We start from the raw sequence: 13,252 nt of genomic DNA, 5'->3' as shown, positions 1-13,252 counted from the left end.
ATGGTCAGTGTGCAAGGAATGGTCAGTGGGATGGTCAGTGTGCAAGCAATGGTCAGTGGGATGGGCAGTGTGCATGGTCAGTGTGCAGGGGGCTGTTTCACACTGCCCACACTGGCTCGTTATTGATAGCTGGCAGATCTCTCAATTACTGATAACTGACACATCTCTCAGTTACTCTGGCCACGTGTCCTCATTAGATGTGTTCTTTCAGGTTTTGTTACCTGTCTGCTGAGAATTAATTTGCAAAGTTTCTTTCCAAGGTGCGAATCCCTTCTGCAGCGTCCCTGTCTGGCCTGGACAGATATATTCATTTGAATTATGAATTCTTAGTACCAGCCCATGTTGGGCTGCATCTATTCCTCTTTTTCATCCCTTCTATCACAAAAGGACAGGATATAAATGCACTCAATTATCACTGGACTGGAAATATTCCCTAAGTTGGCTGTTAGCAGGCAGTGATACCCACAAATAATGATCACTGGTGTCATGTCAACACAAGCAAAAGCAATTATTTTTGAGCCATCTAACACCACAAAAGCAGATGTGGGAAGAAACTACCAATTAGAGATGAAAACACTTAAGGTCAGATATGCAGACTATGATTAAACTGATACTTAATGCACGATTTTTCTTTTGATATTTTGTTGAGCTCTTTCCCAGTTTTATTAAATCTCTGTGGTGTTGGCACCACTTTGGTTGCAGGTTTCAGTCCACTCCTTCCTGATTGTTTGACTTGTGTTTGTAGAGTTGGTTTTCTGGACCCTGGGGATGATCTGATCTCCCAAACTCCAGAAATCCTGAGTGCATCAGGCCAGTAGTGCTGCAGCAGCACTCAGGTGCAATTGGATTTTGCCTAGTGCTCCTCACACAGTCCTTGTTTGTGAGAAAACAACCCCAGAACAATCCCTTTGCCCAGGCATCTCCTCTCATCTCCCCGCACACCCCAAACTCCATCTCATCCACACGATGTGAGCACAACCCTGAATCATTTTGGGTGAGGAGAGTGAATTTCTGCAGTTCAAAATAAAAATATTGTTCCCAGCCACATCAATCAGATCTGGGGCAGCACAACGGGAGGCAGCAAAGTGTCTGTGCCTTCCCCAAACAACAATTCTCTTGGCCCACACCCCTTGGTCCATCTCTGAGTGCTCCAGCAGGTTCAGATCCTGGCAGAAGTGACAGCAGCCACCACTCTGTCCCTGCCTAAAGCACCTCAGCTTTTCCTTTCCACAGTGGTCATCCTCTTCTCCAGTCCCAGCTGGGATCTGTCCATCCCTAGCTCACTGAAACCTCCTGGCAAGCCAGCAGAGGTTTCTGTGCTCCATGAGGGAGCCCCTGGGGTGTCCCTCTGTGGCACAGCCCCAGGCACTGCCAGCCCAGCTCCTGCCTGACCCAGCACAGCCTCGGGGAAGGGGGCAGGGATTTGGAACAGTAATGGGATCACCATCCCTGCAAGTGCTCAAAACCCATGTGGCTGTGGCACCTGGGGACCTGGGTTCCTGCTGAGCGTGGTGGTGCTGCTGGGGTGATGGATTTGCTGATTTTAAAGCTTTTTTTTTAAAAGCTTCTTTCCAGCATTAACAATTCTGTTTCTCTCTCTGACTTCCAGCTCAGCTGCACTCTGTGATTCTCTCAACTCCCCAAACACCCTGAAGCAGTAAATTGGCAGTTTAGTTCTGTGTCATATGAAAATGCACTTCCACTTTCTTGCAGCCTGCTCTGCTCACCCTTCACTCCCTCCTCCACCCCGGGCTCTGCTCTCTCCAAATGGGCGAGTCCTTGCTGATGGAGTGTCTCCTTTTGTGGGAGTTTAATCCTTCAGGATTTAAGAGGAGTGGGAGCTGTGTGCTGTTTACAAGATGAAGGCCCACCATGGATTTATGGAGTGGCAAAATCCCGTTTGCAGCTTTATTCTCCGTCCCTTTGCTCTTGCATTGCTGAGCACTGAACAGTTATTTGCAGGAAATAACTGTGAGGACTCTGAGCTCTCTTCCCTGAGTGATAATAGTTAATTTTGAACCCATCAGTGTGTGTATCTGTAGCTGGGGTTGTTTTCCTGAGTGCATTACTTTGCATCTATCACCGCTGAATTCCTGCTGCAGTGCCATTGCCAGTCACTTAGAATGATGGCATCCTCCTGCAGCTCTTCACTACCAGGCTTTATTTGCAAGACTTGAAATGGCTTTGTCTTATGAGTTATTTTGTCAGCTCACCAATCATTTGCTCTTTCAGATGCTTTTTGATATGGTGAGGAGTTAAAACTCCCATCAGTAACCTCCTTACCCCCGTTGGCTGTGTTTTAACTGGTTGGTAGCCTGTGAGACCTTTCGTTTTACCTCCAGCAATACTGGTTTGGGGAAGATAAAGAGCTGGAATTGATCGAAATCCATGCCTGGGGATACAGGGACCCCACAGAGACAATTCCTGTTCCAGGTGGAAAGTGAGCCCCACCTGCTGCTCCCTCACTGCCCGGGGGTGGGATGGGGCAGAATGTGGGGTTAAAAGTGAGATTGAGACCCAGACAATGCAACAGGGAAAGCCAAAGCTGCCCAGGCAAGGAAGCCAAGAAAGGAATCCATTCTCCATTCCCCAGGCAGGCAGGGGCTCTGTCACACCCCGTGGTGACTGGGGAAGGCAAACATCCTCCCTCCCAACATTCCTGCCTTCTCCTGCTCCTGCTGAGCAGGATTCCACGGGCTGGAACATCCCTGGGAACAGCTGGGACAGCTCCTTGTCCCCCAGGCTGGTCCCTGGCCATGTCCACCCTGCCCAGCAGGGACTGACCCCTGCAGTGTCCAGCACTGCTCAAACCCAGCCTGGGGCAGCTCCTGGGGACAACAGCAGCACCTCCACCCCACCCACCCACACACCAGCCCAGACTGAGATATCCTCACAGATCTGAGCTCTCTAAAATGGGTTAGAACTTTGAGATTGCTGTTCTTTCCTAACTGATGCTGCTGGGGAGTGTCTCCTGTCCTGCTGGAGCCCCTGCCAGGCTGGCTGCTGCCCCCTGAGCTGTGCTGCACACCCTGCACACGTGGGGTTCTTTTGGGGTGAGCCCATCTGCTCCCAGAGACATCTTCTTATTTATCATCGACTCCTCTGAACAGCTCTTCATCTGCTGCTTCAGTTTAAGAGTCCTTGCAACAATTAAGAGATTGAAGCATCTGTTATATGGGGAGAGGCTGGGGTTATTTAACCTCCAAAAGCTGGGGTTTGGCTCAGAGACAGCTGGGATTTGGATAAATTTGGTTTATTGGTGTGTTTAAATCCCTCCTGGCCGAAGGGGGAGTCAAAATCTTCATAGTGGTGCTGAGTGAAAGAGCAAGAAGCAAAGGGTTAAAACTGAGATACAAATTTCCCTTAAACATTAATTTCATTTCATTTCACCATCTTATACTATTTTTTTTATTATTTTTTTTTATTTTATTGTAAGTGTGGTTGAACACTGGCACACATTGCCCAGACAGGTTGTGGAGACTTCAGCCTTGCAAATATCCAAAACCCCAACTGGACCCAGTTAAAAACCTGCTCTGGGAGCAGGAGGGTGGCATGGATGACCTCCAGGGGCATCTCCAGCCTCAGGGTTTCAGTGATTCCACCAGGCTGGAACAGTGAGAGCCTCCCCAGGCTCTGCAGGGATTATTCCTGCAAATTTGGGCTGCTTTGGGCTGGCCTGGCCTTCCATGAGCACTCCCTGCAGACCTTGATCATGTTACAGTTTTATAGACTCTCTGGTAAGTTCCTGGTTTCTGGAAAAGGCTTTATTATAAGCTTTTATGGTTTTCAAAAACTTGCTTCTTGTAGTACTTTTTGACTTTACCATGGCTGGCTTTTGTGCTCTTTTCTGTTTTTCTCATTTGGACAAAACTTCCACTTTCTGAGGAATGTAATTTTACTCCTAATAATCTCCATTACTCTGCTATTTAACCATGAGAGCTCTTTCTGGCCCCATTTATAGGTGATATATATTTATTCTCAGCCTCTAATATGGTTCCTTTATGTAATTTCTTTGCCACCTCCAAGCAGTTTATCTTTCTGGCGGCTGCTTTTAATTTAGGTTTAGCAAGTTCCTTGTCCTTTCTTGGGGTGGGATAAATCACCATCCCGAGTGCCTGTGCACACAGCCAGTTTGGATTGCACACCTGCCTTTAACACAAGGGTAGTTCAGCCCACAAATCCCATTCCTAATATAACAAAAAAAAAGCTGTTTTCTTGCCTAGAAACTATAATTCTGTATAGGACTCCAGGGGAAAAACTGAGGCTTAGCTTCATCCATTTCACCATCTCCCCACAATTCTGCTTAATCTTCTGAGGGTGTGTCCAATTAGTTGCATGAATAAATAAATCCTTTTGTGTTAAAGACTTTGTGAAATCACCTGCTTGACTTGTTTGCCCAGGAACTGCTATGGAGGGTCCTTACTGTAATTCTGATCAAAATGAACAAATGTTTTTATCTGAGCTCTGTGGGGCTGGGGGGAAGGAATAACAACTTTGCTCCTCAGGAATAACAGCTCTGCTCCCTAGGAATAACAACTTTGCACCCCAGGAATAACAGCTCTGCTCCCTAGGAATAACAACTTTGCACCCCAGGAATAACAGCTCTGTTCCCCAGGAATAACAATTTTTCCGCCCAAGAATAAGCTCAGCTGGTATTGCTGAAATGAGGAGAATTCCAGCACCAAGAGCCCAACCAGCCCAGCTGTGGCTCTGCTGCTGATTTATAATGATTATTCTGAATTTTCAAATGTTCTTGATGCACCTGGCTCTTTGGGGCTGGGAGCTGCACACAGGCACTCCTGGGCCAAGTCCCAAATTCCAGAGGGCATCCATCAGTGGGATGGATTTGGTGCCTGCTCAGCACATGGGGGTGTGATGGGGGGACTGAGCAAGCCTTGTCCCTTTGTCCCTGCCAGAACATCCACCTGGTGGCCAAGTGGCTGGGCTCCCTGGAGAAGAGGCTGGAGCAGCTCAGCGAGGGCAGCCACCAGGATTTCCGCGTGTTCCTCAGCGCCGAGCCAGCGCCGTGCCCGGAGAGCCACATCATTCCCCAGGGCATCCTGGAAAACTCCATCAAAATCACCAGCGAGGCGCCCACCGGGATGCACGCCAACCTGCACAAGGCCCTGGACAACTTCAGCCAGGTAGGAGCGTGGTTGGGTTGGGTGTGCTGGGGCTGCTGCAGCCCCAGTGCAGCACTGCCGTAGTTGAGTCGGAGACAATCCAAAGCAACACACTCCATTTCCAAACTGGTTTTATTCTAGCGTGTGTTGCTGCAGGCCCTCAGCTGGGGAATAATTAGCATTGACTCCATGCTTGCAGAAGGCTGATCACTCTCTTTGTTCTATCATCTTATACTACACTTATAGAGAAACTCATCCCCTTACAGAGAGTCCAATACAGCTGTGACCTAATTGGTCAAGCCATCCAAACACCATGCAGTGTCCAGTTAAGAAATCACCCTTTGCTAAACAATCTCCATTACACATTCCACATGTGCACAATAACAGGTGCAGCAAGTGGAGAAAAGACTTGTTTCTCATTCTTTTCTCTGATCTCCTCACAGCTTTCCCCAGGAAAATGCCTTGGAAAGCTGTGCCTGCTGCTCTCTGTGGCCAGAGAGCTGCTGCCACGTAGCATGCACACTTTTTATACATTCTTACAAATCTCATACATTTACACTTTACTCATTGGCCACGAGAGACAAACAAAGTGCTCATTGGAACAGGCATTTGCAGTTTTCTCTTATTTATCCTTCTTTCTTTCTTGGTTTCTCTGTCAATGACCTTGGTAGGAAATTCTTTCAGGGGTAAACATGAAATCTTCTCAAACTTCTCTCTGGCTCACGGAGGTCGCTGTAAAACCTCTCCCACAGAGTGTTATGGATATTGCCTTCCCAGCCCCCTTGCAGCACAGAGCCTCTGGGTCCAGCACCTCCCTCTGCTCTTCCCCACAAACCAGGCACAGATCTCTTTCCAAGCAATGGTTTTTCCAAGAAAGGGTTCAGGTGATCTGAGAAGCCTCTTCCCTGAAGCAGGGCTTGGGACACCAGACTTCTGTCCAGTTTAATCATATTCTCCCCAGTGTGTGATCACAGAATCACAGAATTAACCTGGCTGGAAAAGACCTTTGAGATCATCAAGTCCCACCAATGACCCAACACCTCCTCATTAACTGAACCACAGCACTGAGTGCCACGTCCAGTCTGTTTTTAAACACCTCCAGGGACGGTGACTCCACCACCTCAGAAAGGCTCTTTCAGTACAGAATCAAACTTCTGACTGCAGCATCGGGAGAATTTGTTGTGTTTCAGTTGATTTCTCTATCTGGGTCCCTTCTTTTCTGGGCTGCTGAGTGACATATGATATCCAACACCCACAGCTATGGGAGGTGAGCAGGTTAAACTTGACTTTTCTGCCTGCTGTTTAACCAGGGTTAGAGGTTCAGAACTGCTGATCTGCTCACAGAGCAGCACAGGGAGATTGGTGTTGTGTGCCCAAAGGCCATTCAGCTTAAGACCTTGCTGACACCAGGAGTGTTGCAAATCAGAGCTGGAAGCTGCCTGCAGGCAGGAGCTGCTTTGCCAGGATGTAAATTAGGCCATGTGAGAGTGGCTGACCCACAAGAGCAGCCCGTGGCAGGATGCTCGTTTTGTTTATTGCTCAAAAACCCTCCTGTCATGGCAGGCACTGACTCTTGTACCTGCTGTGCAGGGAAACAGCCCCGTGTGGGGAAGAGATGGAAATATTCCTGGTGCCCCAGAGGGTGTGGATCAGTGTCAGAGGGGCTGTAAGCTCTGCTCCCACCATGGGACAGGAGCAGGGCAGGATTCCATCCCTGCAGGACTCCCTGGGAAGAGCACTCAAATGCTGCTGTGGAGAAAATGCCAAGTGCAGGAGGGAGCATTGCTGAGCAGGTGTGGGGGGAGGCACTATGCAAGGATTAATGCCAGTGGTCAGGGAAGATTATTCCATACTTATCTACTGCCATTCATCATCCTTAGCTCCACAAAATGTCCTGGAGAACGAGGGAGGGGAGAACCTTCACCCCAAGTAACATTTTCATCTTGCCTCTACTCATTTCAATCAATAGTAATTAGCATTTTCTAAATTGCTAGAGGATTATGAAACATCTCTTATCAGAAATCCTGAAGCGAGTGGGTGGGGTCCCTTTTACACCTCATTTCCCTGCTTTATACAGAAGAGATGTTCAAATTTAGCTTTCAGCTGAAGGCTACAAAGAAGGCCCTTTATTCTGAGCAAGGGATATTGTTCTGCTTTGTAGCTGAAGAAGAATTGACAACTGAAGAGAGGCCAAATGAGAATGAACTGGGTTGTTCTGGGGATGTTTCCTGAAATGAGAAGGGTGTTCTGCACGTATTTGAAGCAGTTCTCCATCACAATGCTGATAAAGGGAGCTTAGAGTGCTGCCTAATCCAGGGGAAACAGGTTTTGGGATGCTCTTGATTGTCACATGCATTTGGTCAATGTTGGAATTCATTACCCTCTAGAGTAATGGATTCCTCCTTTCCTGCACAGACCCTGAGCTCTGTGGTGCTCTCAGAGAATTAAAGGTCTAACGTGGCATTTTTTTTGAGATAAACATTGGATGGGGCTTGGAGCAACCTGGGATAGTGGAAAGTGTCCCTGCCCATGGCAGAAGGGCTGGAAAAACATGGACTTTAGGGTCCCTTCCAACAGAAAATTCTGTAATTCTGTGGCTCCCTTCCCATCTTTCTGGTGAGGGATGTTGAGCACATGCAGGTGATGGGGCATTGAGTGGGTGCACGTGTCCTTCCTCCCCTGTATGTTTTCCTGTGCAAAGCCACTCGGAGCTTGGAACAGCAAATATTAAGTGAGAAAATATTTGCTAGAATTTGCCAATAAATCTGCAATGCAAAGCCACTGACTTTGAAAACTAGCATATGTGTGTATGATACAGAAATGAACTGGAGGACAGTTTGGTCAGCCTCTTGTCCCAGGTAACAAGCGTCAGCAGGGGAGGTTCAGGTTGGATGGTAGGAAAAAGTTCTAAAGTGGAAGGTTGGTAAAGCTCTGGAACAGGCTGCCTAGGGAAATGGTGGAGACACGTCCCTATAATTGTTCAAAAATATGTTTCACAATTAGTTGTGCATGGGGGTATTTGGTTGAAGGTTGAACTTGATGATTTGGGGGAGTTTCCCAGCCTTGGCCTCTGATTCTGTGATTCACCCTGTCCAAAGCCCAGCATGTTTGGGTTCCCTGGGAGTCGCTGAGGCTGAGGGCAGCTGTCCTGTGTTGCAGGACACCCTGGAGATGTGCAGCCAGGAGAAGGAGTTCAGGAGCATCCTGTTCGCCCTGTGCTACTTCCACGCGGTGGTGGCGGAGCGGCGCAAGTTCGGCCCCCAGGGCTGGAACCGCCCGTACCCCTTCAGCACCGGGGACCTCACCATCTCTGTCAACGTGCTCTACAACTACCTGCAGGCCAGCTCCAAGGTGGGGGCACCACGGGGGGCTGTCTGGGGGCTTTGAAGCTGTCCTGAAATGCCATTTGCTTGGTGTCTTTGGGTTTAGAACTTCACAGTTCAGGGCGCTTTAGGGAGGAGATGGGAGACCTCAGTGCCACTTGCACTGTGCTGTGCCCCAGCTTTCCTGGGGCAGGATTTAACTCCTGCCTGGTGTTTGTTTGCTGAGAGGGGAGCCCTGAGGGTACAGGGCAGTGCCTGGGTTCAGCCCACCCTGCTCCACGCCCAGGTCCCCTACGATGACCTGCGCTACCTCGTGGGTGAGATCATGTACGGAGGTCACATCACGGATGACTGGGACAGGCGGCTCTGCAAAACCTACCTGGAAGAGTTCATTAAGCCAGAAATGCTGGAGGGAGAGCTCTGCCTTGCTCCTGGATTTCCCCTCCCAGGGAACATGGATTATAATGGCTATCACCAGGTAAGCTCTTTGTTCACTGCCATTATTCATACATGTAAATGGAATGTCTTCCCTAACTGCCCCATAATCTGCCTTAGGAGGCAGGAACAGGGCTGCAGTGTTCCTGCACTGTTCCTCTTATTTCCCATTATGTTCTGTTCCTGTGGATGTTTCAGCATCCCCCTGGATGAACCAAGTCTAATGGTAATTTGCTACTTCATCATGGGCTCATTCTGTTCATGCATGAATAGAGCAACTGTATTGGTGCTCGAGACTTAAGTAGGGCTCCTGGAAAATTACATCCACATACTGTTTGCTAAAATGGCCCTTTCAAGCTCCTTTTATCATCAGTTTTGATGAGAATCACTGAAGGGTCTTGTTGATCTACTTACTGATCTCATCTGCTCTTTGTACACAAATGCAGTAGCAGAGAGAGGAACGTCAGGCTGGTTTTGTTCATAAAACTTAACTACTGGAAGCTCAATTCCCACAAGAGATTTCAGGATGCTGATGCTGAAATGCACAGCAGATAATTGCTAGAGAAGGTCCAGCCTGAGACACGGAGCCAAGCAGAACTCCAGCAGTTAAGAATTTTCCCAGCAGGAGCAGAAGCAGCTCTGTAAACATTTGTACTCTCCTTCCTCCATCACTTCCCTGGTGTTTCAGCCACAGGCAGAGCCGGGTGAGCCCGGGCTGACCTCTTGGGGAGATGATTCCAGCACTGAAGCTCTGCAGGCAGAGTGCCCTGGGCTGTTCCTAACGTGCTCCTGAATGTCTCTGTGCAGTACATAGACGATGCCCTGCCTCCAGAGTCTCCCTACCTGTACGGCCTCCACCCCAACGCCGAGATCGGGTTCCTGACGCAGAGCTCGGAGCGGCTCCTGCGCACCGTGCTGGAGCTGCAGCCCCGCGACAGCAGCGCGGGCCAGGGAGCTGTGGGCACCCAGGAGGAGATGGTGAGAGTGCTCAGGGGCACTGGGCACCCAGGAGGAGATGGGGAGAGTGCTCAGGGGCAGCTGCTGGGGTTTGATGCCTGTCTCATCTATCAGGCTTGTCCATGGTTCTGTGCTCTGCCTGTCTAAAGCCTGGTTTTATGCAGAACATCACCCTAGTGGGATGTAATTGAGTGTTGGCAGTAACAGGACAGTGCCTCTTAATTACCCCGTGCACTGCAGAGCCTTCGTTATCATCCTCTGAAGGTGTTGCAAATAAACCTTCCCTGAGCAGCAGTCCCTGTGCACTCCTGTGACTGGCATAGCAATGGGCCCTGGGCACACTGCCTGCCACCCTCAGTGCCACCCTGAGCTCAGCCCTCCTCCTGCTACTGCCACCGTGTCCCCCCAGCTCCCCAGGGCCTTGTAATTCCTTATTTCCAGCTGAACTCCTTTGCTACACCTGTGTCCTGGGCTGATCTCAGCCCTCCCTGTGGAAACTCACAGCTCATTAAAACACGGCCCAAACATCCCTGACAAGATCTGGAATCAGCCAACACATGCTCAGGTTTTCACTCCTGCAGTCTTAAGGTGCCAGCTCTGTGCTTGAAGATTTGCAATTTAATGAATGGCTAATTGCAGCTCATACATAGCTGTGGTTTCATGGGTTTTCTTTGGCTTGGTGTGAAGCTGGGGAACTGACTGCCTTCCCCTAAGGGGCTCCTAGGAGTGCCCAACATGGTCAGTTTTCAGTCCATACTCAAATTTGAGATGATGGGAATAATCCAGGGGTAGCAAAGCCAAGCAAGATGTTCAGAGATAGCAAATGTGAGTTCCTCTTCTCCCCTCCCACTCCTTTTGTTAATGAAACACAAATAAACTCCTCAGCCCAGAGAAGCAAAACGATCAGGGAGTGCCCCAGCAGTGGTGCCACAGGTTATTGCCACCCTGCAAACTCCTGGTGACAGTCAAAAAGACTCTCACAGGAGCACAGAAGTCCTCATGGCTCTGTCTGGGAATGAAATCTGCCTGAGAGCAAGCAGAGTGTGACCTCAGTGCCCTGCCTTGTGCTGGGGACATGCTCCCACGGCTCATTTTCTTCCTGAAGTGATCTCTGTCATTATCCAGGCTGTCCCTTCCACTTGGTCCTTGGATGGGCGTGAGAAAAGCCTTGTCTCAACTCCTCCACTGAAGGACATCCAGCCCCTGCTTTGGCTGAGGTGATTTTAGGGAGCTTCCAGGGAAAATGTGAGCCTGTCATTTTCCTGAGGCTCTGACAAGTCCAGTTCCTCCCACAGATTTCTGAGGTCGCACTACAGCAAACGAGCTGTAATTGCTGTGAAGGAATCAGAGCCAGAGGGACTTGCAGGGGAATTTCAAATGAGATATTTCTGTGGTGTCCCCGAGGTGCAGCTGAGGAGCTTTTCCAGCTTTAGCCACCTGTGTGGCTGCAGTAACAGCCCACACATCGTCACTGCTGACAGGAGCCAAGGGTTGGGAAGAGCAGCAGGAGGGAATCAGAGTAGAGTCCAAAATACGAATATTGGTGGCCTTGGCTGTAAAATTACCCTGCCCTAGCTGGCACTGGCCCTGCATGCCAGGTTTGGCACTTGGGATCATAGAATTTTAACTGTGATATGTGTGCCCAAAGGGTCCCAGCAAACAGAAGTCTTGCTCAGGTTCCAGCTCAGAAGTAAAGAAAAGCTTTGAGTGAGAGCTTCCACAGTAAACCTGGGAAATGCAGCTGAGCCCATGGACAGCAGGGGTTTCATCCCTCATTGTCAGAAAAGGGTTTATTAAATTTTTTAGACACTACAAAGATCCACTTGCATTGGATGGAGCTTTCCCTGTTCTGTACTTACAGTTCTGAAATGCTGTGGTGGTGACCAGAAAATAATTTTGTTTCCTTATGCTTTTCTTCCGTGGCTCCATTAGTCCAGAATGCCAAATTCAGCTTAAAATTCAATTTCATGTAATCACCTCTCTCCATCAATACACCAGAGAAAACCAGCTCATGAGCTGTGTTGTCCTGAGGCTCAGCTGAGGCTCCAGCCCCATCCATCTCCTTGTGAGTGTGACCTCGGGAGAAATAAGAGAGCCAAGAAAAGAGGAGGCTGCCACATGTCACGGGCAGGTTTTAAAACATCATTTTGCAAGCTGCTCATCTGACATTAACTTCCGTCAGCGTTTGGATTTTAATAGGATGGGGAGAAATCTTTGAAAGGTGCCCAGGGCTGACAGGGATGGTTTTGGAGACCCTGACAGGGCAGAGGGAGTTCTCCCAGCTCAGGATCCCTCACCAGCATCCCCCTCTCTCGTCCCTTTGGCACAGGTGCAAGCCCTTCTGGAGGAGATGTTAGAGAAGCTCACAGACGAGTTCAACATGGCAGAGCTGATGGCCAGGGTGGAGGAGAGGACTCCCTACGCTGTGGTTGCCCTGCAGGAGTGCGAGCGCATGAACGCGCTCACGGCCGAAATGCGGCGCTCGCTCGCCGAGCTGGAGCTGGGCCTGAAGGTACTGAGGGGCTGCAGGGGCTCCCAGGACACAGAAAAGAGGATAAATGGAGGTTTGTTAAAGGCCTGCAACAGGACCACCTTGGGCAGTGCAAAGCCTGGGATAAATGGAGGTTTGTTAAAGGCCTGCAACAGAAGCACCTTGGGCAGTGCAAAGCCTCGCAGAGGCTGCACCCAAGATGGGTGATTGATGCCTAAAGAGGCTCCTGGAACAGAGACTGGACAGAACTAAATTATAAAGCAGAGATTTATTAAAAGGCCTCAAAGGATCCACCTTGGGCAGTGCAAGAGCCCAGCCAGGGCTGCACCCAAGAAGGACCCAGGATGGACTCAGAGTCACGAGTTCTCACACTTTGTTCAGTTTTGGTCCATTCCCACCTTGGGTTCGCTGTCCAGTTGCAGCTGCAGGTGATGCAGTCCCACCCTCCCAGGTTGCTCTCCTCCATCCCCTGTTGTTTGCACTTTTTGGGGCTGAAGCTGCAGCGGTGTCCTTGGTTCTGGGGCTGGGAAAGGATTGTCACCTCCTGCATCCCCCCCAGGCACTCAGGGGGACAAAACAGAAAAGGCTCTGACTGTCCCTTGGGGAAGGGCCAGCATGGATCAGGCTGCAGTGCCCGGGAGTGAGGAGCTGCCTGGCAGTCCTGGTGCTCTCTGACAGCACTCCCCCTCCACCTTGTCACCCCCAGGGACCCTTCCCCACAGCCAGCTGCTGTCCATCCCTTGGGAAGGCACAAGTGCAGCACAGCAATGCAGCCTGGAGCTGGCAGAGCAAAGCCTCAGCACTGCCCTGCCTCCCCCTCGTGCCACAGCTGGGTCCTGGGGGATCTCCTGGCCATCAGTCAGGGGGCATTCCCTGCTCCATCATTTCCAGAGTGGCAGGCTGTGATCCCTTCTCACGGGGAT

At 49.9% G+C, this 13,252-nt stretch overlaps 1 protein-coding gene across 2 annotated transcripts in view; it reads left to right on the top strand.

The window, feature by feature from the left end:
* Positions 1-13,252, top strand: part of LOC120498256 (dynein heavy chain 9, axonemal-like) — a 99,881-nt gene that overhangs the window by 76,508 nt on the left and 10,121 nt on the right. For both annotated transcript variants that reach the window (XM_039700772.1, XM_039700773.1), the window contains 5 exons: positions 4,917-5,144; positions 8,283-8,474; positions 8,733-8,924; positions 9,689-9,859; positions 12,168-12,350. In XM_039700772.1, the coding sequence (XP_039556706.1) occupies positions 4,917-5,144; positions 8,283-8,474; positions 8,733-8,924; positions 9,689-9,859; positions 12,168-12,350 (966 nt within the window). The remainder of the gene's footprint in view (positions 1-4,916; positions 5,145-8,282; positions 8,475-8,732; positions 8,925-9,688; positions 9,860-12,167; positions 12,351-13,252) is intronic.

Source organism: Passer montanus, unplaced genomic scaffold (genome assembly GCF_014805655.1).
Source record: "Passer montanus isolate IOZ18808 unplaced genomic scaffold, ASM1480565v1 scaffold144, whole genome shotgun sequence".
Taxonomy (NCBI): Eukaryota; Metazoa; Chordata; class Aves; order Passeriformes; family Passeridae; genus Passer; species Passer montanus.
This window is presented reverse-complemented; position numbering and strand designations above follow the sequence as displayed.